The 21967-nt window shown below is 39.4% G+C and overlaps 1 protein-coding gene across 2 annotated transcripts; it reads left to right on the forward strand.

Annotated features, from left to right (window-relative positions):
• Positions 1–127: 127 nt before the first annotated feature.
• Positions 128–21886, forward strand: cers5 (ceramide synthase 5). 2 transcript variants are annotated; one of them, XM_063472827.1, is made up of 10 exons: positions 128–422; positions 9687–9792; positions 11040–11170; positions 11513–11570; positions 11716–11766; positions 13209–13301; positions 16050–16178; positions 16970–17076; positions 17982–18138; positions 21002–21886. In XM_063472827.1, the coding sequence occupies exons 1-10, from the start codon at positions 250–252 to the stop codon at positions 21164–21166; spliced, it is 1170 nt and encodes a 389-aa protein (XP_063328897.1). In that variant the 5' UTR covers positions 128–249; the 3' UTR covers positions 21167–21886. The 2 variants fall into 2 exon arrangements, with proteins under 2 accessions (XP_063328897.1, XP_063328898.1); XM_063472828.1 differs by lacking the exon at positions 21002–21886 and adding an exon at positions 19464–19651.
• The last annotated feature ends 81 nt before the right edge of the window (positions 21887–21967 follow it).

Here is a 21967-nt window from a genome sequence, read left to right on the forward strand (position 1 = left end):
CTTTTAACGCTTCCTTAGGTGAAATGTTATACCGTTATGTAGTCAATCTTATTTTGAAAACCCCCACCGGAAGCGTAGCTAGTTTTGCGGTAATTTTATCGCTTTTGCGGTAAAGTTGAGTGTGGCAGTCGGCATACAGAGGTAGCACGGGGGGGGGCAAAACAGGCATCCAACAAGTTTCACACATCTTTTCTTTGAGCCAAGAAATACTTTGCTCCAAACCGCGCGGGCACAGGGACGCGGGAAAATATGGCTGCTCTTTCAGCCTGGTTTTGGAACGAGAGGTTCTGGCTCCCTCACAACGTAACCTGGGCGGATCTGGAGAACCCAGCTCCCGGGGTGGAGTATCCTAAAGCCGGACACTTGTTTACCGCCTTACCGCTAGCTTTGGGAATTTTCGTCGTAAGGATACTCTTTGAAAGGTTCGTATTTGCCGCTCATGGCGTTTTTCTTCTTTAAAATGGGGAGGAGGGGGTATCTCCAAAAGTTAATTTTAACGGATGCTGTGCCCATCAGCAGGAAGATGTGTACGCTAGCAGTGGGAGGACCACTCTCTTTAAATCACGGGTTCCCAACTTTTCTCACGCCAAACAGCCATTTCGTTATAGTCAGTGACTCAGCCTCCAAACTGCTGTCTCAACTGCACTTTTATTTTGTAGTTTCTTGTCCTTTTTCACTTCAAATTTAAGGTTAAACATGATCAAAGAAGGCTAACACGGTGGGAAGTTCACTAATGGTGATTTTGCCGGAACACTCCCTTGTCAAAAATAACATCTCAGGTGAAGCTTGTTTAGTAATCAAGAGTGTGCGTTTTTAGTTGTCTTGTGGGGGTAAAGAAGAATATGTAGCTATCGCACTGCTAGTCCGCTGCTTCATATCAAACCGGCACATCCTCTCGTCACATAGTATATGATTAGGAGCCATCCGTAAAATGGTTGAGTTGTGCTTTTGTTCATTCTGCGTAATTGAAGAAGGGACACACAGTGTTTGGTACCTTTGGATAGTAGCCAGCTGCAGGCCCTGCCACACAACTAAACAGATGTCTTGAAGGCATTTGACTCTGTCACTGCACAACAATGAGTTTTCATTATTTGTTTTTATAGTTGAGATGTTCTTGTCTTGAGATATCTGATCTTCTTCCTCAAGTAAAGATAAGTGCAGGTTAACTGCTTTAATTGTGATTTATTTGTTTTTTAAAAGTTAGCATGTGGCATTTCCATGGCAGGTGTCGGCTGTTACGGGTGGGGCATAAATGTACCGACCCCTTTAAAAGATCTCACAGTTGCTTAATTTCAACCGTTTCTGTGTGATTTCCTTTGTTGTGTCGTTTAGCCTGTCTGTCTGGAAAATGAGCGATAGAGGGGATGTTGAAGATTAAGTTTGAAAAACCCTTTCCAGACCTTGTAAAGAAAATGAATCCGTCACTGGTTTCCCATCTGAGTTGCCGCCACAATGGCTGACAGACCTGAGTGGTAACAGGAAAACCACAGAACTGTTCTACGGACTGACCTGATAGGGCGGTTTCACAAATGTCAACTTGTTGTTTGATTGAAAGTTTTGATGAAGGGTTTGTTTAGAAGTCGATGTGTTGGGGAAGTTTTTGTCTGCTTATCAGTTTTTCAAGCTTGACAAACCAGTTGTGGAGGTGTCAGTACTGCATTGCTTTAGTGAAATGGCATGAAGCTGAGCTCCATTAAAGCCCTAAATTCATGTTTTAGAAACTCATTACCTAGGATTATTTAACACTTGTGTTATTTGATTGCTTCATTAAAAAAAGTCCTATGTTTCTCTCAATGTTGAAGATGTAGGATGTCAGCTTGTGGAGAAATATCACAGGTGTAATCTAGTACTTTGATATTTCTGAGGAAATAATGAACAAAGAAAACTGTACAACAGTTATCTGGTCGGTGTGGGATAAGATGTTTCTTGTATGACTGCTTCTCCTACTTTCACTGTGCAGGGAGAACAGGATAACGCTCACAGTACTTTTACACAGTATATGGAACCGCTGTTTGGCCTCGGTGTTGCATATGTATGTGAACATGTATGACTGCTTGTTTGTCCCTTTTCTGCTCTAATCCTAGAAGTTACTTTTGAGTGCTCCCTTATTTCCCAGGGGGTCACCACAGCAGATGGATCTGCATGTTTGATTTGGCACAGATTTTTGTGCCAGATGCCCTTCCTGACACAACCCTCCCATTTATCTGGGCTTGGGACCAGTGGCGTACTAGCATGTGACCCCCTGAGGCTGGGTTGGTGTCTCCTCCCAGTCAGAAACTGGGCAACTTTCATGTCTGAGGCACATGTGCTAACCTCTATAATTAACCTATTTTATGTAAAATGTTACTTCTATGTAGATGTTTTGTTAAAAAAAAGGTTATTCAAATATGCTGGAGTTTTAACCTCTTTGGACAACAGAAATTTGCCACAAAGTTTTTTGGGTTTTTTTCATAATGTACGTAGGTCTGCTCAATTATGATAAAAGCAATAATCACAATTACTTTGGAAAGACATTAATCGTTTAACATGATTGTTCTGTTATTTTGCACAAAAGTAATCTTTTCATCCCAATTATGTTATAATTCGAAGTAAAACTTGTAATTGAATTGCAAAAGTCAAATTAAACACCCCGGCTTAAATATGTGCAGTTTTTGGTTTTGCACCAATAATGAACTACCTCAAAATATCAGGTGTTCACAGGAAGCACTGAAAGCAGGCAATTGTTTCTGGATGTGTTTGTCCAGAACCTTGCACTACGTCATCCACCCCTAGTTACTTTTGGTCAGCTGTTGCACATGCTGCAGGTTTTATTTGCTCAATAAATTAACAGTGCTGGTTCTATTGTGACACAGAACCACAAGACAAGCATTGTATATTAAAGGATAATGTGGCAAAATAAAAAATCCTGAAATAATCTTAAAAGATTGAACAAAAAACTTTTATTGTATCATTCTGTAAGTTTTATTCAGATGGCTGTCTTTAGGTATTTTAAAGAACCTGTATTTCTCAAGAAATTTCCACAAGGTTAAGAGTTCATCCATGTGTTTTTACAGCAGGCCTAAGCCCCGGGAAGATTAAGCAAATCTGTCCCCTGACATCAAAAGCATGACGGTCTGAAATTCCCTCTGAACATCGCCTTTGCAAAAATGAACACCAGAGTCCAGGCTCTGGGGCTGCTTCGCCCTGATATTTGTAGGCAAAAACTTTATGAATAGTCAACGTGTATCAATGCTACACAATATTATGCAAGTTCCTGTAACTCAAACCAGTACTGCTACCCCTAGGAGAGAGATTAAGGGTAAAACTTTCTCTTGAAAAACTTAAACCTTGGCTCTTTGGGGGAAAATGCAGGTAGCGTGACAACAAACAACAAACAGATGCTGACGTCAAGAACTACACCTCTGCTGGTGCACATGACATATAGAAACACACAGGAAAGAAGGGAATCTTCTTAACAGTACAGCCAGGACAGACGGACGAATATAATATGAGCTATTTCTGTTAGTATTAGGTAAGTACTATTGCTACTCAGGGGTGGGTTTACGCTTTACACCTCGAGGGACATCTCGAAACAAAGTGTTCAACTTTGGCTGGTTAAATTCTGACGTAGTCAAGTGCCTGTAAATAAGGAGCAATCAGATATTGGAGGTGGTGAAGGGGAGCTGCTGAGCTGTTCGATAAGAAGCACGTGGCACTCAGCCACCTGTCTCAGGTGCCAAAGCTGCTACTCAGGCCCTCTCTGATGAGAAGGTGTCCTCCGACAGCCTCGTGCAGGGTGATGTTATCAGAGAGCATTTACTGCGTGACTGTCTCATTCATTTATTAATCAGAAGAAAAAAGCACATCACAGCTTTAGTTCCTGCTCTTCTAAAGGAAACAAAGCTTGTAGCATGCACAGCACTGCACTCACACATGATTCACGCACAGGTTGAGTACACTTATGTCACTGTTGGAGGTGAGCTCAATTTTTTTTTTTTGTTTTTCATTTTTATCGTTTCAAGGAGTTAGTCAGCCTAATCCAACCAAAAAAATGACACGCCAGTAGGCTTACGTTATGATTGTTATTTCAGCATACGCTGGATAGCTCAAAATACTACTAAACCCAATCACCTTAGCTGTTGTTGCCATGCAAAAGAGGGCAATAATAGGTGCAAGTCTTACCAAATTTAGCTCTGTGTAGGTGGATCTTAGAACAAAGCATGGTGCCATAGTTAATTTCAGATCTCACAATTTAAAACTGATCTAACTTAAGCTGCAACTTGTGTTTTGTTTTTTCTTTTAACACTTTATAGATTAGCATCAGAAGTCCCTCAGGATCTGTGGTAATAAACCTCTTTCTTGTTCCAGCATGTATAAGTCCTACTGTTTTATCAGACAATATTATTTGATAACATCCTCTAACGATTAGATAACGTATCAAAATCTTACATTTCACCTTCTACTGTTACTGTCTTCAAAAGCATATGCCTTTGTCCTCGAAAGGCTAGGTTCACTCATGACGTTATTTGCAGGATTTGTCTTTTGCCTCCAGGCAGTGCCTCACTCTGACTAACCCAGTAACAGCCCCCCCACCCCGTTCTGGACCAGTTCATTCTTGTTCGATCGTAATCATTGTTTTGCCACTGGAGCTTATTTTCTAGATGTGAGCAGGCAGGCAGTTTTGCGTGTGCAAGCCATTGTAGGCCATGTCATGAGTTGTTAGCAGTGTTAAAACTACAAACTGAGATGTGTATAGGATAATAATTAGCCAAACCTGGTTTCCTAATCTGCTGTGGCTCCTTTGGTCTGTGTCCTCATAAACTCTGTTATTCTATATTCTCTGTTAGTCTCCTTGTTGAGAGTTCAATGTCCTGACTACATAATCTAACCTTGTCTCTTCCCAAAGTCATGCTTCCATGTTAAGTCATTTGTGTTTCAAAACACATGCTGTAAAATCAAGTCAAATGAAGGCCACAATTGCGTCGAGTACTCTGCTATAATTAGCCTGTGCTTCAGCCTCCGCTCTGGCACTGGAAGGTTTGCCAGCGCCAAGGTGGTACGTAGATCAGTGCTCTTCCCTTCACAGCTGTTCAGTACGGAGACCACACCAAGCCTGTCTCCTGGTAACAGGCCTTGTGTTGGTTAGGTCGTCAGTTTCTGAGAAGAAACAGGCATGTTTTGACATTTAACATAAATAGGTTAGCTTACACATGTTGCTGCTTTCCCATCCTCCTACTGCCGTTGTCTGACGACCAGCTCTGCAGGCTCAGACTTGAATGAATATTTGTTAATTCATGCTTTCTTTTATCATAAATTTAAGGACCAGTTGCGCCCAGTACAACCTTGTGGTTGTTGCTTGTGTCTGTGACACATCAACTCGCGTTTTGAGTGGGCAGCCGTTTAATAGAGATTGCAAGAGAGCTAATGTAGGCACTTAACTCTGGCGTCAGTTAAGAGCTGCACACTTTGTCACATTCAGCACCATGCAACCTCTGAGCTTTTATTTGATCAAAATGCCAAACACTGATCCCTGCATGTTGCCTTTGCTTGTAAAATGTTTTATGCTCAAGGTGCACTGTAAAACGTGGACTGCCTTGAGTAATGTTTAACAACATCATGCCACATGGAACTCATCTATCCGGTCAAACTTCTCTGCAGAAGTAGGTGTACTTCGGATTTAGTTTTTTTCTTTTGCACCAGCGTGTTACAGTCATCATGCCACTCCAGTTTACTCTCAGTATTATGTTCAGTTTGTGAAGCGAAACTCAAATGACATTTAAAACCACCTATTTTTTTTTTTATTATAGAGCCACATGTGGGTCTAAAAGATGTCTTTGTTTTCTTTGAACTTCATGAAGATGGGTTAAATACACTGTCTACTTTGTGTGATGTTGTATAAGTTATATAACCAAGCTACCTTGAATGGCATACTTGTCATTGCTCTTCACTAAACGTGATTTTTAGCACAAGGAGAACAAAGTACTGAAAGGTAATTGTGTTTCTTACAGGGAAGGAGACAAAAAAAAACAGGGAGGACTAGAAGCTTGAGTGGTTTCATGTTAGACAAAAGACACTGATTTTAGATTTGTGAGAACTTTTTCTTTTCTCTTTTGCGTTACTCATAAAGCAACACAAAGGCACTCAGGCTATATTGTGATGAATTGCAGTTTCCCACCACTCTGTACACAGCCAGCACAATAGAAGTTTAAACACGTAGAGGATTTTACTGCAATTCAGTCTGGTTTGGTATTGCTAAACTTGGACTTGCAAAACCTATTTGTATACCAGAGATTTATGTCTTAATCTTAATGGATCTATATTATCAAACCTAAACCTTCTTGCATACTGGATAGAGTAAAGATAAGAGTTGAGTGCATATCGAATTATAAAGCATTATAAATCCTGGATCTTAATTGGTCAAAATGGGCAGGGGGTTAGGGTAACCCTAACCCCATATTGATGTATGTATGCATGAAAGTCTATACACCTCTGCAACATAACGATCAACAGTGATAAACAGCAGCATAAACTCAGTTCTTTTTAGTTACATAAATAACAAATGATATTGCAAGTGTCTGATTATATTTACCTAGCATGCCACTATCCTGGTCTACATTTTTGTTCTTGGTCTCTCTTGAGGTAGCTTTGCATGATTAAAAGTTTAAAATAATCCCTATATATCTTACTCTTGGTCTTAGAGCAGTTCCTCAGGTTATCCTGTCTGAAACAAAACATGTTAACTTTCTTGCCTCCCTTTAAAGCAGTTACTCTAACTTTTTCTGGTGACCTCACTACCACAAGTTTATTAATTAAAAACGTTACATTTTGTTAAATAAAAGCAGGCAAACTCACATTTTCTTTAGGAAAAAAAAAACAGTCATTCAGACCCACCTAAACCACATCTTTAAGCCAGCTGCCTTCTGGCTTAAAGATGCTCTCTCTCACTGTCTCTCACTGACGTCATAAAGACCCAGCAGTAGAAAAAAACTTTCTAAGTGATAGCTTTTAGAGCTTTTGGCTTTGCACATATGCTGACCTCTTTATTTGAAATTTTGGCCATGTTTAATATGTCCATCTGTTTGAAATATTTGACAGACAATGAGAAAAAGTAATAGGTCCCATTTTTAAAATATTTTCTAAAAGAAGGAAATTGGCTTAAATTTGTCAAGTTTACCTGTTTCTGTTATCTGTTATTTGGAGCCCCATTTACTCATAGTTTCATTTTTAGTTTTTTTTTTTTTTTTAAAGAAAAGAATGTCAATATCATTGATAGGGTAACACAATCATTGCCAAAGTAACAGTGGGAGGACACAGTCGTGTCCAGACCTTCTGGAGCTAATATTAAATACTACTGCATCATGTGCGATTGCTTCCCCAGTGACCATCTCTCCTGAAAATGTGATGCTCTGGAAAATCAGTGCATGTGACTCGTGTTAAAGCTTTTATTCATGTTTCTCATTTGCTCCATGTGCACAGTTTATAGGTTAAGTAATACAAATTCTTCCTGGAAAAAAATACCAGAGTCTTGTGAAATAAATGTAGAGTATTAAAGTTATACCAAAACAAATATTTAGACTTTCTTTTATCTCTTACTGACTACATTTTTCCAAACTTCCTTCAATACTCTAAGTTTACTTGAAGGAAAGTTCAGCAGTTTACCTCAAACCGCAGTATCTTAAAGTTGTGTTTGTGGGACATGATATTTCAGACTTTGTGACACTGTGATGATTTACAGAATACCACTGGCATGAACTGTACATCTTGTGTTTTTGTGCAGCTACACTAGGGCACCGGCTGTAATCGTTAATTGTCTCCTTAACAACAGGCTGAAGTGACTCACAGCTCTCGTACAATAAAATGTATGAATATGCTTATGTACGTAGATTTGAATCTTAAGCTTCCTTACATAAACTTGTAACATCACTACGTGTAGGCCAGAAGAAGCAGCTTAGAAAATGACTGTGGCACCACACTCACTGCTACATTGTCTTCAGTGGAATGTTTTTTGCTTCTTTTTTTCTGTATTACAGAAGAAAATCCATGTTTGCAAATCACAGGATTGTTCTGGTGTAATTTTTAGCAGTCTAGATTTAAGCTTGTCAGTAATACAGTTTAAACACATAGTTTAAGCCCATTGTTTCTGCTGCACAATCTGGACAAGTATCAGAATTTGACCTTTGCAGCTACTAGACTGTGCAGCTGTTGATTTAAAGTTGCACTAGGTGAGTGTAGCACTGTTACCTGCCATACCACATACTGTGTGACAAGTCAGAACAATGGAAGTGCAGTAAGCGCAGCTCTCACTACAGAGAGGAGGAGCAGGATAAGAAAGAAATGCAGGTTGTTCCTGTGGGGAAAGCACCGAATCATGCTCGGCGTGGTTGAGAGATGAATGATTGGTCTACCACAGACGGTATAAAAAAGGCACGTAGCTTCAGGATCTGAAAAATAAAGTGAGGACCACAGGGGTGATGCAGGTCACTGCAAAAAGTCTTCCATTCCTATAGAAGGCTGTGGGGAAAATGACTTCTGACCTCTGGAAACACTTTTGTGATGAGTTTGTGGTTTCAGTCACCGGCCACCCCTCCACCAAGATGGCAACAGTTAAAACGTTCAGCTTACAAAAGTCCAAACTCATTTACTGTTTACAACTCGAGCCAAGATGATTAAAAAAGAGAGCGTTCAGACATCAAGGTCTCTCTAACAGAAGTAAAACTCAGGGTTTTGTAGCGTAACCTGTGGAATGATTATCAGTTGCCTACAGGTGCCTTTGTTTCCGGATTGCTGAGGTGCTCACCACACTTATATCACTCTCTGTCACTCCCCGTTTGCTACCCCCGGGCCTGTCTTTAGCCCATCTGCATCCACAAAATTCCCACAGTAGAACAGGCTGCCGGGGGCCTGGTTACACTTGCAGGATGAGCATGTCTGCACAAATGATAAAACCTGTAGGTTGATACCAATATACTACCATAGGTAGGTATCACCTTACAGCATGTATCTGTCACGCTGTAATGGATAATATGCATAATACAGCCTGCACAGAACAGTAATCAGCCAGCATAAAAAAACAAGTGGCCTGTGAAATTGTTTGTGATTACAGGCAGTAATACATTTAAACCTGCTCTCAGCATATGACACTGTGAACTGTTTGCCTTGCCTGTTGAGCCACAGCATGTCTTTAGCATTTAGACAGACATTTGTGGTTTCTTTCCTCGCTAAAAGTGACAGTCGAGTCATAATGCAGAACAGATCTGCATGCAGGGATCACACAGGCTCAGAATGCCCATCCCAGAATCTGCGTGGCACGCAGCAGACTGGACTGCTGGCCTAAATAGAGAATTTGTTTGTAAATTATTTTTGAATATATTCAAACCTACCCTGAACCTGAAACTGTATGTGGGGAAAACAGGCTGACCCAAATAAATCGATGCCTGACTGCTGTGCATTGTATGTTTGCCAAACTTGCTGTCTACAACAAAGGCACTCTAGACTGAAACTCTTACTGGAAAAAGAAAATGTACAAATTTCACAGATTACATACTGTGTTTCTCCGTGTTAAACCATGAAGAAAGATACTGTCTGACAAAGGATTGAAAGATACTTAAAAATCCTGCCAGAATTGGCCATGTATGTCTCATCTGAAATGGCTTGTGTGCATGCCTTAGCAACAGAAAGTGACTTTCCATCTCTCATCGCTGTCACAGATTTATTGCCAGTCCCTGTGCCCGAAGTCTCCACATTCATCAGGGTGCTGGAAGAAGAGCTCAGCCCAATGCAGTGCTGGAAAAAGTGTTTACATCCATCACAAAGGTTTGCATGACTTATTTCACTCTATTAAACATTTTTGTGCACAAGCATCAGTGCTCTTAGATATTATGCCTGAGTTCATTGACGTTATCTATCAAATCAAGATGGATACGTGACTACACGCAGTTGGGTGTGTTAATATTAAGAGTGCCTCGAGACACAAAATCCACTGAATTAAGATTTAACTCAAAGGCTGACATAATACAGTCATGTTTGCCTGGTTTTATGGCATTTCTGTGTGGTGGGGGTGTGTTAAAGATTTCAGAAAAATCCTCTTTTCTCGCATGTGATTACTACTGGTATTCTGCCCAAAGAAACTGCTGACATAAACATCAGCTTTTACTCTGTTTATTCATTTAGTGTTGATTCATTAAAAGCTCTGTTTAGACTGCTTATGTTAGAATTTTATTCTTATTCTTACATATTTTTTTGTCATCACTAATTGGTTATTTTCACCCAAATAAATGAAAACAATAAGAAAAGGTCAGTTTTGATATAAATAAGTGCTTATGTGAAAAGAAAGAATGTTTGCACTCGAGATTGGAACTTAAAAGGTCTTATAGTAAGCACATAAGATTTAGTAGGCACACTGAGAAGTAACTCTGACTCTGATCTATATCAATTTTATTTCTTTGTAACCTTATTGCTGTGGCCCTTACACAATAGTCGCAGTTTCTTATGTAACCTGTTGGAAAAATTAATTGCCCAATCCTGGAATTAAAGAAACGGTTGCTGTTGTAACTATTTCATGCATAGTTGGAAAACATGTTAAAATTATCAGCTTTTTTTTCTATACCATATGTTCACAAATTATATGCTATCATGATGTAAATTCCATTAGTGACAATTTTATTGTACAGTCAACAAAGCCAATACAATACCTGTCTGTCATCAGATGCAGGAGTTATGCGGAAACATTTCTCCAGCATTTTTGTTTCCCTTTCTGTAAATAACTCCACAGGCAGACAGTGCAGAACTTGCGTGCTTGGGGTCGATGGGTGCAGTTAAACTCCACCTGATCTTATAGCAACTTGCCGTTTTCCCTACTAGGTCTTACAACTTCTGACAACTTTTTAAATATCTAATAACTTTATATGATCTCAGTTTGATAAGAAGTCTCAAAATTTTAACCTCAAGTTGTTGTTTATTAACAAAGCAATAATACACAGGCTGGATTTCTAAAATAACCAAGCATATTTTATTTCCCTCGGGTTTCCTGTTTATTTATTTTTTCTTTGTTCTCATGACAGAATCCAGACTCTCGCCATCTGGATGGCCTGTCCAAGCAGCTGGACTGGGAGGTGCGAAAGGTCCAGCGTTGGTTCAGACACCGCAGGAACCAAGACAAACCCAGTACACACACTAAGTTCTGCGAGAGCATGTAGGTTAACTCCTATTGTGCTCGCCTTTAACCTCTCTGCAGGCTCAAGTAAACTGTGGATTTGTTTTTGTGTTGATGACGTGTGATGGTGTGCGTATGTCCCAGTAGTTTTTTTTTTTTTTTTTTTTAATTTGGTTATTTGATTTGATTAGATCTTTTTATTTGCCTGGTCCTTCAAGGTCTTTTTCTTGTTTTGACTTGCATTTAAATTTACATTTAGATTCAGGATCAGGTTACGCTGGAGTAGGAGTAGAGAGCGTGCACTCCAATTCTCAGCATTATTTTACATTTGTTGTTCTGTGGTTTTTGGTTAAAATGGTCAATTTCTTCTCGTACTTCTAGGTGGAGATTTACATTTTATTTGTGTATATTTACATATGGGTTCCAGTTTCTGTGGCAGGTGAGCGCACCCACAAATGAATGCTTTGATACTGTGACAACAGTTTTGTTACCAATGTTATTTGATATTTGTTATAAATCGGTGTATTTAATGATATTGGCAATGTTTGGTTAAATAATGTGCTTTTGTCTTTACTTATTTTTAGTCCCCTTGGATGTGGGATACACGGCATTGTTGGTACGGTTACCCCTACCAGGTATGTTGTATCACTAATAATTCCTTAAAGTCCATTAAACAAGCAGTGTTAACCATAACGGTAATTCCCAAATTGAAGCGACCAAATGAAGAATAAACTATTTACTTCTTGGTGATTGGACTGTACTCAGTGTTCTGTGAACAGGTGTACTAAATAAACTGATGCACAGATAGCCATGTGCAGATAAGTAGCTAATGTTGACTTTTTTTTCTCCCTCTCCGACTGTCACAGCAGAAGCATTATCAGTATCTGTTTGCTTTTACTTCACTTCCTGATCTTCGGTACACAATAATGTGTCATAAAAACCATCCTGACTACTATTAATAGCTCACAGACATTGCTTTCCTGTTGATAGCCCTATATTATGCTGAGATTAAAGCTAATAATAATTCAGTTCAATTCAATTTTATTTATACAGCGCCAAATCACAACTACAGTCGCCTCAAGGCACTTTATATTGTAAGGTTGACCCTACAATAATACACACAGAGAAAAACCCAACAATCATATGACCCCCTATGAGCAAGCACAGTGGGAAGGAAAAACTGGCCTTTTTAAAAAATTCTGAAATATTTTAAATGTACTGAATGAACCTCACAAGTTTTACAGGCACTGATGGTGTTGATTGTCATTTAAAATAAGTGAAGGACATTTGTCATACACTTTTTATCATGTCATATGCGCGTCAGGCTTTTATTGAACAACATCAAATACAAATACACTTTTTTTATGCTTTACATCTCAGGTACTTTTATCACACATGTTTGTAACAGAATTTATCAGTCACCACCCAATTTATTTTAATAAACTAAATCGAGCGTTGTATTGAGAATAATTTTTAGTTAACTCTCATAAAAATAACCAAAACACTGTTGTAAAGTTACTATGATAAAATAAAAATGTGCAGAAAATGTGGTTTAAGTTTGTTATCGCAACCTGTCTGATCAGGCTTTGTTGCAAATCTGCATTGAGATATTGACTTTGAGTCAGATCCCATCAAAAGTGCTTTGATTAAATTGGATTACCTTTTTCTGAACTTCCAAGTAATGCTCCCCTAACAGACAGCATTCATAAAGCAGTAAGTAAAAAGATTAAAACTAATAATGAAACTGAACAAGTTAAAAGGATAAATAAGTGGAATATGCAAGCTCAAAAAAAAGAAAGATAAGAAATAATTAGAAAATACAAAAACTTTCTTAACTTTGGTTTGCACTATGTCTGGCAGGAAGCGGTTCATTGGAAAGCACAGCCTCATGCAATATTGCAACATTATGACATCATTCACTAGGCAAAGATCACGATGTGTATTGCGATGTTTTGCAACACTCCAACAAGTGGTGACAGCGTGTCGGTCTCTAGAAGAGTTTTAAAACCGGCACTTTAAAATAAGTGAAAGTCATTCAAACCTTCCCTCTGCTTTCTCTCTCTCTCTCCCCCCTTAGGCCATGACTCCAGGTCTTTATCACTACTATGTGACAGAACTGGCCTTCTACTGGTCGCTCATGTTCTCCCAGTTCACCGACATTAAAAGGAAGGTGAGGGAAACACCGATCACATGTTTGCTAGATCAGATCGCAACAGATACTCCACAGCTGCAACTTTCCGTTAAACATTGGTCAATATGTCTTTTGTTCCTCATTTGGCAGAGGCAGAGAAAATGAGAATGGGTGTGTATGTGATGCAGGGTTTTTCACATCTATGCACATAACATTAAACCTTAATTGTGACTTTGCTTTATTAACCGAAAAAACAAAACAAAAAATTCTTGCAGTTTTAATTAAGGGCAGTCACATGTTATATTTTTTTTTTTTGGGAGGGGGAAGGGTGAAGCTGATGCTGCTCAGTCTGAATTCCTTGCATTTTCAGCACGAGGGCGCCCACTGTCATGTGATTGCAGGCTAGAGTAGGCCTAAGTCTGTTAGAATGATAGAAGTTCCACAGAAACGCAGGGTATGAGAGGTTGTGTTTGTTACAGCTGTTGGCGCTTTCCTTTAATGTCTTACGCTTTTTTTTTTCTTTCTATGCAACAAATGCCTGGCAAGTGTTTTAATTAAGCAGCTTCCAAATTTCCTAACCTGTTACTTTAATTAACCATATTTGCTTCTACTCAGGTGATTGCTTCACTGGATTTGTGCTCATCAAGTTAAATGCCTTTTTATTCACATCGGAAATTCCGCCAGGTTTTTTTCATCCTTTGCTCTATTTTTGCTTCGTATAAGAAAAGTATTGTGTGAATATTTACCCTAAAGGATTTTCCAAACAAGTAAAAGGGACTTTTAAAAGATTAAAGGTTTTAGGGCCTGTCAGAACAATCTGAGATAACAGTTTAATGTCCCACAGGCAGGAGATGTTAGCACTGTATGCTAATGGTATCTGACACACAAATGCTAACTGAGGTTTAACAGACTATCAGTGCATCTGTCTCCACCCCTGCAGTCTGCTGCTAAAGCCTAGACGACCTGACTGTCAGATGCATGTTTTCTGCTTTAGCATTAGTCTCGTGTGTGCGTGCGAGTGTTTTGTTAATATTTTACCTGCATCTTCTCTTTTTGTTCAAGTCTTGCCACTGCCATTGAGTCACATTTCAGTTTAGTTGAGTTTTAACTCTCTTTACTTGCAGCTGCTCCAGATACTACACTTTACTATAATTTACCTTTGGCCTTCTGAGGCCCAGCCTGCCAGGTCTTTGTTTTCTTTGAACTGAAACAAGCTCTGGCCTTTGTATTTGTATGATATCCACGTCTGACAGTTTCTTTTTTCTTTCTTTCTTTTTTTTTTAAATTGTTGTGTTGAATGTAACAAAAATGCTCAAAAACACGTAGTTGATCCCACCAATCATGCATCAGTGAAATTCTGCTGTGCTCAGAAAGTAGTATTAACACTTTGTAGTCAATTGTGCACCTTTGACATTACATTGCAACATTTTTGTGGGTTTTCTTGTGTGTCTTCCACATTTCAAACCCCTCAGTTTTATTGTTCAGTCCCTACAACGACCACCACCACTCCTGTTGTGTTTGTTATCTCATTATCTTTTTGAAATATAATGAGATTTGATGTGATTTACAATTTAAAGTTTAATCAGTGACTGCAAGCTACCTGCTCTCTCAGGAAACAAAGCAGCCACAAACCGTAACATTTCCACTTCAGTATCACAGTTGGTATTGGGTTTCTTTTTAAAAGCTGTCTTTGGTCTGCACCAAACACATCTGCTGTTGCTAATGCCAAACCTGATTACTCAGTTCAGACGACATTATGCCAGCAGGCCTGGAATTTGCCAGTATGTTGATTGGCAAACTACGGTGGACATCAAAGCCTTTTTTTTCTCCGGCCTGGAAACTTCTATTTCAGTTTACAGACAAATACTTTGACACCAACCACTGCAAGAGTTACCTGCTGATTCTATGATTGAAATGAAGTTTATCTTGGAGATTGCTTTTGGCATTAAATGATTTGTCGTTAAGTTGCATTTTTTCAGGACGGCTGCTTTTGGACAAACTGGCCTTTTCTGAAAGTAGAGTGATTTATGTTCTGTTAAATTGCCAGACATCCTGAAGCACTTTAGTTGTTAGCGCAATGACATTTAGTTGTGTTTATTTGCTATTATTTTTCATAGGCGATCACAGCTTAATGTTATGCATGCCCTTCTTTTCCATCATATATAAAAATATAAAACATGACTGTGGTTTTTGGGTTGCTTTTAGTGTTTATTTTGACATTCTTCTCTCTAGATTTTTGTGTCTGTGAGAGAGGAAATCTTTAATATGGTCATCTCAGCCTGACTAACCTGCTATGCAAAGAATAAGAAATATTTTGAGGCATTAACTGTGCAGAACTATTCTAGTACAGGCTAAGGGTAAAAATAGGGCGTTAGAAAGGGGCGTAATAGGTCCACATTCAATGGCTTGACTGTTTGCACCTTTAGTGTTTACATTTGTTTACTATGTTTCTGATTCATGAGGACATTACATGCGGCATAATCGTGTGTATTGCCTTTGTTGCAAACATTTAAACTTATGGTACTTAGTCTGCTTACAGTCATGAAATACAACTTCAAATACTGACCTAATAAATGTTTTGGCTGAAGTTCAAGGGTTGCCAGAGGGACTGTAGTTCAGCCAAAGCGTGGCATTAGTGTAGGCACAAAATTAATTCAAAGGTAGTTGAGACAGTTCAGTATGGAAGTGGTAGGCACACAGATGCACATCACAGGAGAACAGTCATAGAGCATATACAGTGCTCTGTATAGTGCTCTGACTTTCCTCTTTTCTTTACTTATTTTTTAGGACTTCCTGATCATGTTCGTCCATCACCTCGCTACAGTCAGCCTGATCAGCTTTTCTTACGTCAACAACATGGCGCGAGTGGGGAGCCTCGTACTGTGCGTCCACGACGCCTCTGACTTCCTGCTAGAGGTCAGTTACACATGCTGGTGTCAGTAAGCAGTTTTTTTTTTTCTTTGCTGTTTTGCATCCTGTACATGTTAATTCCCTGGAAGCTCTTCAAATCGCCACCTGCTGCTGGTTTTGTTTCACTGTCCTGGCAGAACTTTAAAGTTTTATTGTCATATACACAGTAAAATCTATTTTCCTGTACAAAGAAATAATTCCTTTGCTGTCCACAGCAGATGCCAAACACAAAAAATGCACATATAAAATAGATGAATAGAATAAATCATTTAAAAGCAATATAAACAATTACAAGGAACTACACTAAGCAGACAAAAAAAAAGAATAAAAATAAAGATATGCAAAATATATACCAAAATACTCTGAGCTGAAATGGCTGTGTACATATTTATTTAATTTATAATGCAAACTGCAATATTTTAGATGAGCTGCGAGCTACTGTCAATTGAAAGCACATATGACATGCAGCAGGAATTACGATGAGATGGTCGGAACACGTAGAAACTTATTATAGTAAAGGGAGTAAGATACAACTGCCACTGGTAATTGAGCAGCCTTGGTTTTTCCGTTCAGTGGCTTCCCCAAAGGATATTTATTGTTTACCAGACTTTTTGCTTATCGCCAGTTGGGTCTCTAAACAATGGAGATGAACTGGAACCAACTTCTGTTTTTGGTAACTTCTTCTTATCTGATGTGTGCTGTGATACAGCACAAAACGTATTATAATGCTTTATTTCTGCTGTTTGCTTTTGTGTGTGTGTGTGTGTGTGTGTGTGTGTGTGTGTGTGTTTCAACAGGCGGCCAAAATGGCCAACTATGCCAAGTATCAGCGCTTGTGTGACTTCCTCTTCATCGTCTTTAGCGTGGCATTCTTTATCACACGACTTGTTATATATCCAATATGGTAAGTACACCAGCAGCGTCAGAATGAATAGCTATAGATGGTTATAGATTTTAGCTTTTTTCTTTTCATCTACCTGTTGTGCATTGGGAAGGTTATGTCTGTATTTTGGTCTTGTAAACAGCTCTTAAATTTACAAAAAAAAAAGAAGAGCATAATCTGTTGTCACCTGATCGGCTGTGACATATCTAACAGCTGTCATTCACACTGGTCAGAAACACGCAGCCTGCACTTAATCTGCAGTGCTTAAATGTATTGCTGCTGACCTAAGAATAAAGAAAAAAATGCCATGTACTCCTGTTTAAATAAAATTATAATCTGAAACAGGTAGCAGCACTGTTCTAGATCAGATGAATCCTTTTTCAAGACGTCTTAAAGATTCACTGGCTTTATCTCTGGCCCAGGACACTGAGATCAGTGCTGGTGTTTACATTTAGGGACATGTTTGGATGCCTGCTATTCCTCGGCAGAGACCTGGATGTTGCAGCTCAACTTCCAGAAAGAGAGACAGTCCTACAGACAATAGGGAACCTATCACTGGCAAAAGTAACCTGAGCAGCTATATTCAGTGTCTTGGTGTGGATGAGTGATAAAGCTAGTGTTGCCGCTGCAGCTACCTGGGCTGAAATCCATACCTGTGCTGGGGAGGTGGGTCTGTTGACAACCTGTTGTCACTCAAGTGGATGTAAAGGAAGACATGACCTCACAGACCACTCAAGTGACATTACCGTAGATCTGTGTTACTCGCTTGCATGGCTGCCTTTGGCTTGCAGGTCGGGATTCCACTCTTTATGTTAAAGTAAGACTCGTTTAAAGAGTGCTGCTTAAGCTTATTTTCAGGTCTATTTCTGGGACTATAACATAGCCAGTCTTCACACATACGCCTGTTTATCTCCTCCTTCAAACAGGGTCCTGAACTCTACTATGTTTGAGAGCTGGGCCATAGTCGGGCCATATCCGTCCTGGTGGCTCTTCAACGTTTTACTTCTGGTCCTCCAAGTGCTGCATATCATCTGGTCCTACCTCATAGCCCGTATAGCCATCAAAGCCATCCTGCGAGGCAAGGTGGGTCACAAGGAGAGTTCAGCTGTCAGGAACTATTTGTTTTGACTAAAGAAAATCTCCAATTCAAGCTATTATAATGACGTCAAGATTCACTCATTCACATTCATGGACACTTTATTGTGTACAATTTGTTAGTACCACCCTTTGCCTTCAGAACTGTCTTAATTCTTCATGGCACGGATTCAACAAGGTGCTGAAAACATTTCTCCGAGATTTTGGTTCATGATAGCATGTCAATATCCCACAATGTTCCACCCCATCCAAAAGGTGCTCTACTGAATTGAGATCCTGGTGACTGTGAAGGCTGTTTGAGTGCAGTGAAATCATTTTTATATTCAAGAAACTGATGTCAGATCACTTGGGTTTTGGGATGCGGTGCGCTGTCCTGCTGGATCACATGATGCTACACTGTAGTCATAAAGGGATGGACATGGTGAGCAACAATACTCAGGTGGTCTGTTGCTTTAAATGCTCAGTTAGTAATAAGGAGTTCAAAGTGTCATTACACAAAGCACCATTGTACCACCAGCGGCAGCTTGAACCACTGATACAGAGCGGGATGGAATAATGCTTTGGTGGTGTGTTCAGGGATGCTCTTCTGGATACCTTGGTTCTAACTAGTGGTTATGTGAGTTTTTGTACTCTGTCCATTCTCTTATGACCTCTGACATCAACAGTGAAGTTTTGCCCACTCACTGGATATTTTCTCTTTCTGAATATTCACTGCAAACCCTATAGATTGTTATGTGGGTAAATCCAAGTAGATCGTCAGTTGCTGTAACAACAATGGCACGTTCAAAGTCATTTAAATCATCTTTTTTTTTTTAATTCTAATGCTCAGTTTGAGCTTCAGCAGGTTGACTTGACCATGTGTACATGCTGCCATGTAATTGGCCGATTAGGTGTTTGCCTTAACAAACAGTTAATGTATGTTTTTATATTGCTCATGACTTCTGAATGTGTACTTTGCACTATTCCCTGACATTTTCATTTAATTAAAAGCAGGCCAGTCGATAATGAAAATCATCAAATTGGGCTTTGTATGCAACACGTCAAACCCTTCCTGCACAAGAGGAACACAAAGTGTATTTGTCACCTGGTAGAATGATTTTTGTAATGTGGTATGAACACCTGCTAGTTTCACTTCACTACAGGTGACACACCCTGGGCTGGAAGTTTCTATTTTTATTACATTTGTGTTTGGTATGTTAGCACACCAAACAGAATGTTTGTACAAGATGACACCACGGCTATTTTTGGTAACGCCTTTGCTGCCTCTTGTCTTTTTCCCCTCCATCCCTGACTGTGTCCCATTCTCTCTGCAGACGCAGTTTGCTTCCTCTCCCTCTGGAATGAGAGAGGGAGATCCTGTCTTTCTGTCTATCTTTGTCCAATGAGCCCTCCTCCGCTGCTCTCTTGCTTCTCTGCATCTGCTCTGTCTGCTTGACAACTTCTCTGTGTTTGGCTGTAAGTTTCTGTTCACTCCCTCTGCCGTGATTTCTTTCACAAATCCTCTGTCCTATTCGTTTGCATAAAGACTACTCGTAGCTGCAGTAGATTTTGATTAGACAGTCGTTGTACTGAATTTGAAGCCAGCAGTAAGAGGAGAGTAAATGATAAGTAATGTGGTAAGAGTTTTATGAATGTCAGGTATGTCCCACTGTTTCTCATTAGTGAGGACTGTGTCGAAATTGTCCCACAGCACCACCTTGTGGCAAATGTTGTGAGTATTAATCCAGTCGTTACACTAACTACGGTTTCCATTAATATGAAGCATCTTCTCGTAACGCTTTAATTTGTTGTTTATTAGAGAATAGAATAGAATAATCCTTTAATTGTAATTTAATTACTCGCTGTGAGTCAAACTAAAGCGTGAGGCCACGTTCCAAGACCCTGTCCCTACGCCCGCTCACACCATTTGCACATTTATGTGAAAAGTTCCTTTAATTATTTCCTCTTTCAAACTAACTGTAAGTGGAAGTGGGTAGTAAAGCCCTCCACCACCTTGTCTGCATTGATGCGAGTTCACTAACCTCATTTGTCAAAGGTGCAGCATCTGTTTTGCGTCCGATATGGAGGAAACGTCAGAGTAATAAACAAGATGAGATTTTGTGGAAGTGTTTTGCACTTGTTGGCCAACAAGTGGACATGTTTCTGAAAAAGTGCTTTGAAATACATGTATGTTTTTTTTCTGTAAATGTTAATAAAAAGGAAGAGCTTTTCAGAAATATTGTAAATATATGAATGTAAGTGAAATAGAAGAGGCACTTAGTAGTAATATAAATCGTCTGAGATGCTGATTAGAAGTTCCTGTTTCCATCAGAAATGGGTGAAGACGTCTCAAAGTTTTCCGCTGTATTTATGTCCCACCTGGTGTGAAAATGGCTTGCTTACATGTCTGATGGTGATGTTTTAATATCAGACAAAGATAACCCAGACAAACACAAAATGCACTTTTACGAATGATCATTTCATTCAAAAAATAGCTTTCATCCAAACCTGCCTGACCCCAAGTGAAAAAGAAATAAAAACGACAAAGACAAGATAGCCAAAATTCATCCACAGCAATATGAAAGACTCATTACCAGTTATCACAAATGCTTGATTGGTTTTTACGCTCTTCTGAGGAAGAACTACATTTATTAGGTTTACGGTGTCATTACTTTTTCACATATCGCCATGATGGCTTGGTTAGCATTTTCTCCAGGTTCTAAAATGAAATGATTTAAAAACTGCAGTGTCCTTGTTAATAAGATGCTAAAACCATCACCTTTTACAAATTACACAGAATGGCCTACTTTCAGTCTGCTGTGGTGTTTGTAATTAATTTTTTAACATTAACGTCATACTCTGCGTCTCCTAGGTGTGCAATGATGTCCGCAGCGACATAGAGAGCAGCTCTGAAGATGAGTCAGCCTCGCCAACACAAGGCTTCAAGACCTCCCCTCATCCCTCTAAGGGAGAAAACGGCACTAATGGCCACTGTGCTTCTGCCAAAGCCCGAGCTCAGAACCACAACAGCTGGTGACGCGGAGCCTGAAGCCCCCTGCCGTTCATCCCCTCGCAGTGTCTTAGAGAGCTTTGTTTGTCTTCTGACATTCCTCTGACGCGCAAAGCTCGCTCCCACATTCTCACGCTCGCACACACACACACACACATTACACTGACAGTGAGTGCACACAGATTCATGTGTTGGTGACCTGATGATAGATAGACACTGGGTCGTGTGATGAGGCGACACGTAAAAGCTGCAATGAAGTCTGTTGAAGCGAGTGATTTGCATAGCCTTATTTTTACAAATGTTGGGATTTATCCTGTGCTTGAGATTTATCCTGTGCTTGAAGATGTTCTTTGGATTCAAAGTTCTCTCCCAGTTTTATTGGTCAGATGAACTTGTTTGGTTGTTTCTAAGGGTTAATTCACAACAGACAGCACAGGGCACAGGTGTGTCACAGCAGATGTAGCAACATTAATGTAATATTACAGCTGTGGTTTTATCAGCTTTTAAAAGCACGACACCGCCTGTGAGAGATAGTGTCTGAACATATCTGCCCTTTGCGGTTCATTGCGAAACGACCCTTTACCACAATGTTGTGAGAGATTTGTTTTATTGTTTTGTTTTGTTTTTTGTTTTTTTACTTCCGAGACCAAAATGTTGATGAAATTGTTGGATGTCACTGCCTGTAAAGAATTCCAGATATAAGGATAATAATAAAGGTCGGCAACATGATCCTACTTGAGTACCTAAAAAAAAAAAAAAAAAAAAGTCTTTCCAAATATATTCTGTTAAAAGTTTTTCTGCTTGTCTTATCTTGAGTCCTATTTCAAT

The sequence above is a fragment of the Pelmatolapia mariae genome, linkage group LG5, assembly GCF_036321145.2.
Source record: "Pelmatolapia mariae isolate MD_Pm_ZW linkage group LG5, Pm_UMD_F_2, whole genome shotgun sequence".
Taxonomy (NCBI): domain Eukaryota; kingdom Metazoa; phylum Chordata; class Actinopteri; order Cichliformes; family Cichlidae; genus Pelmatolapia; species Pelmatolapia mariae.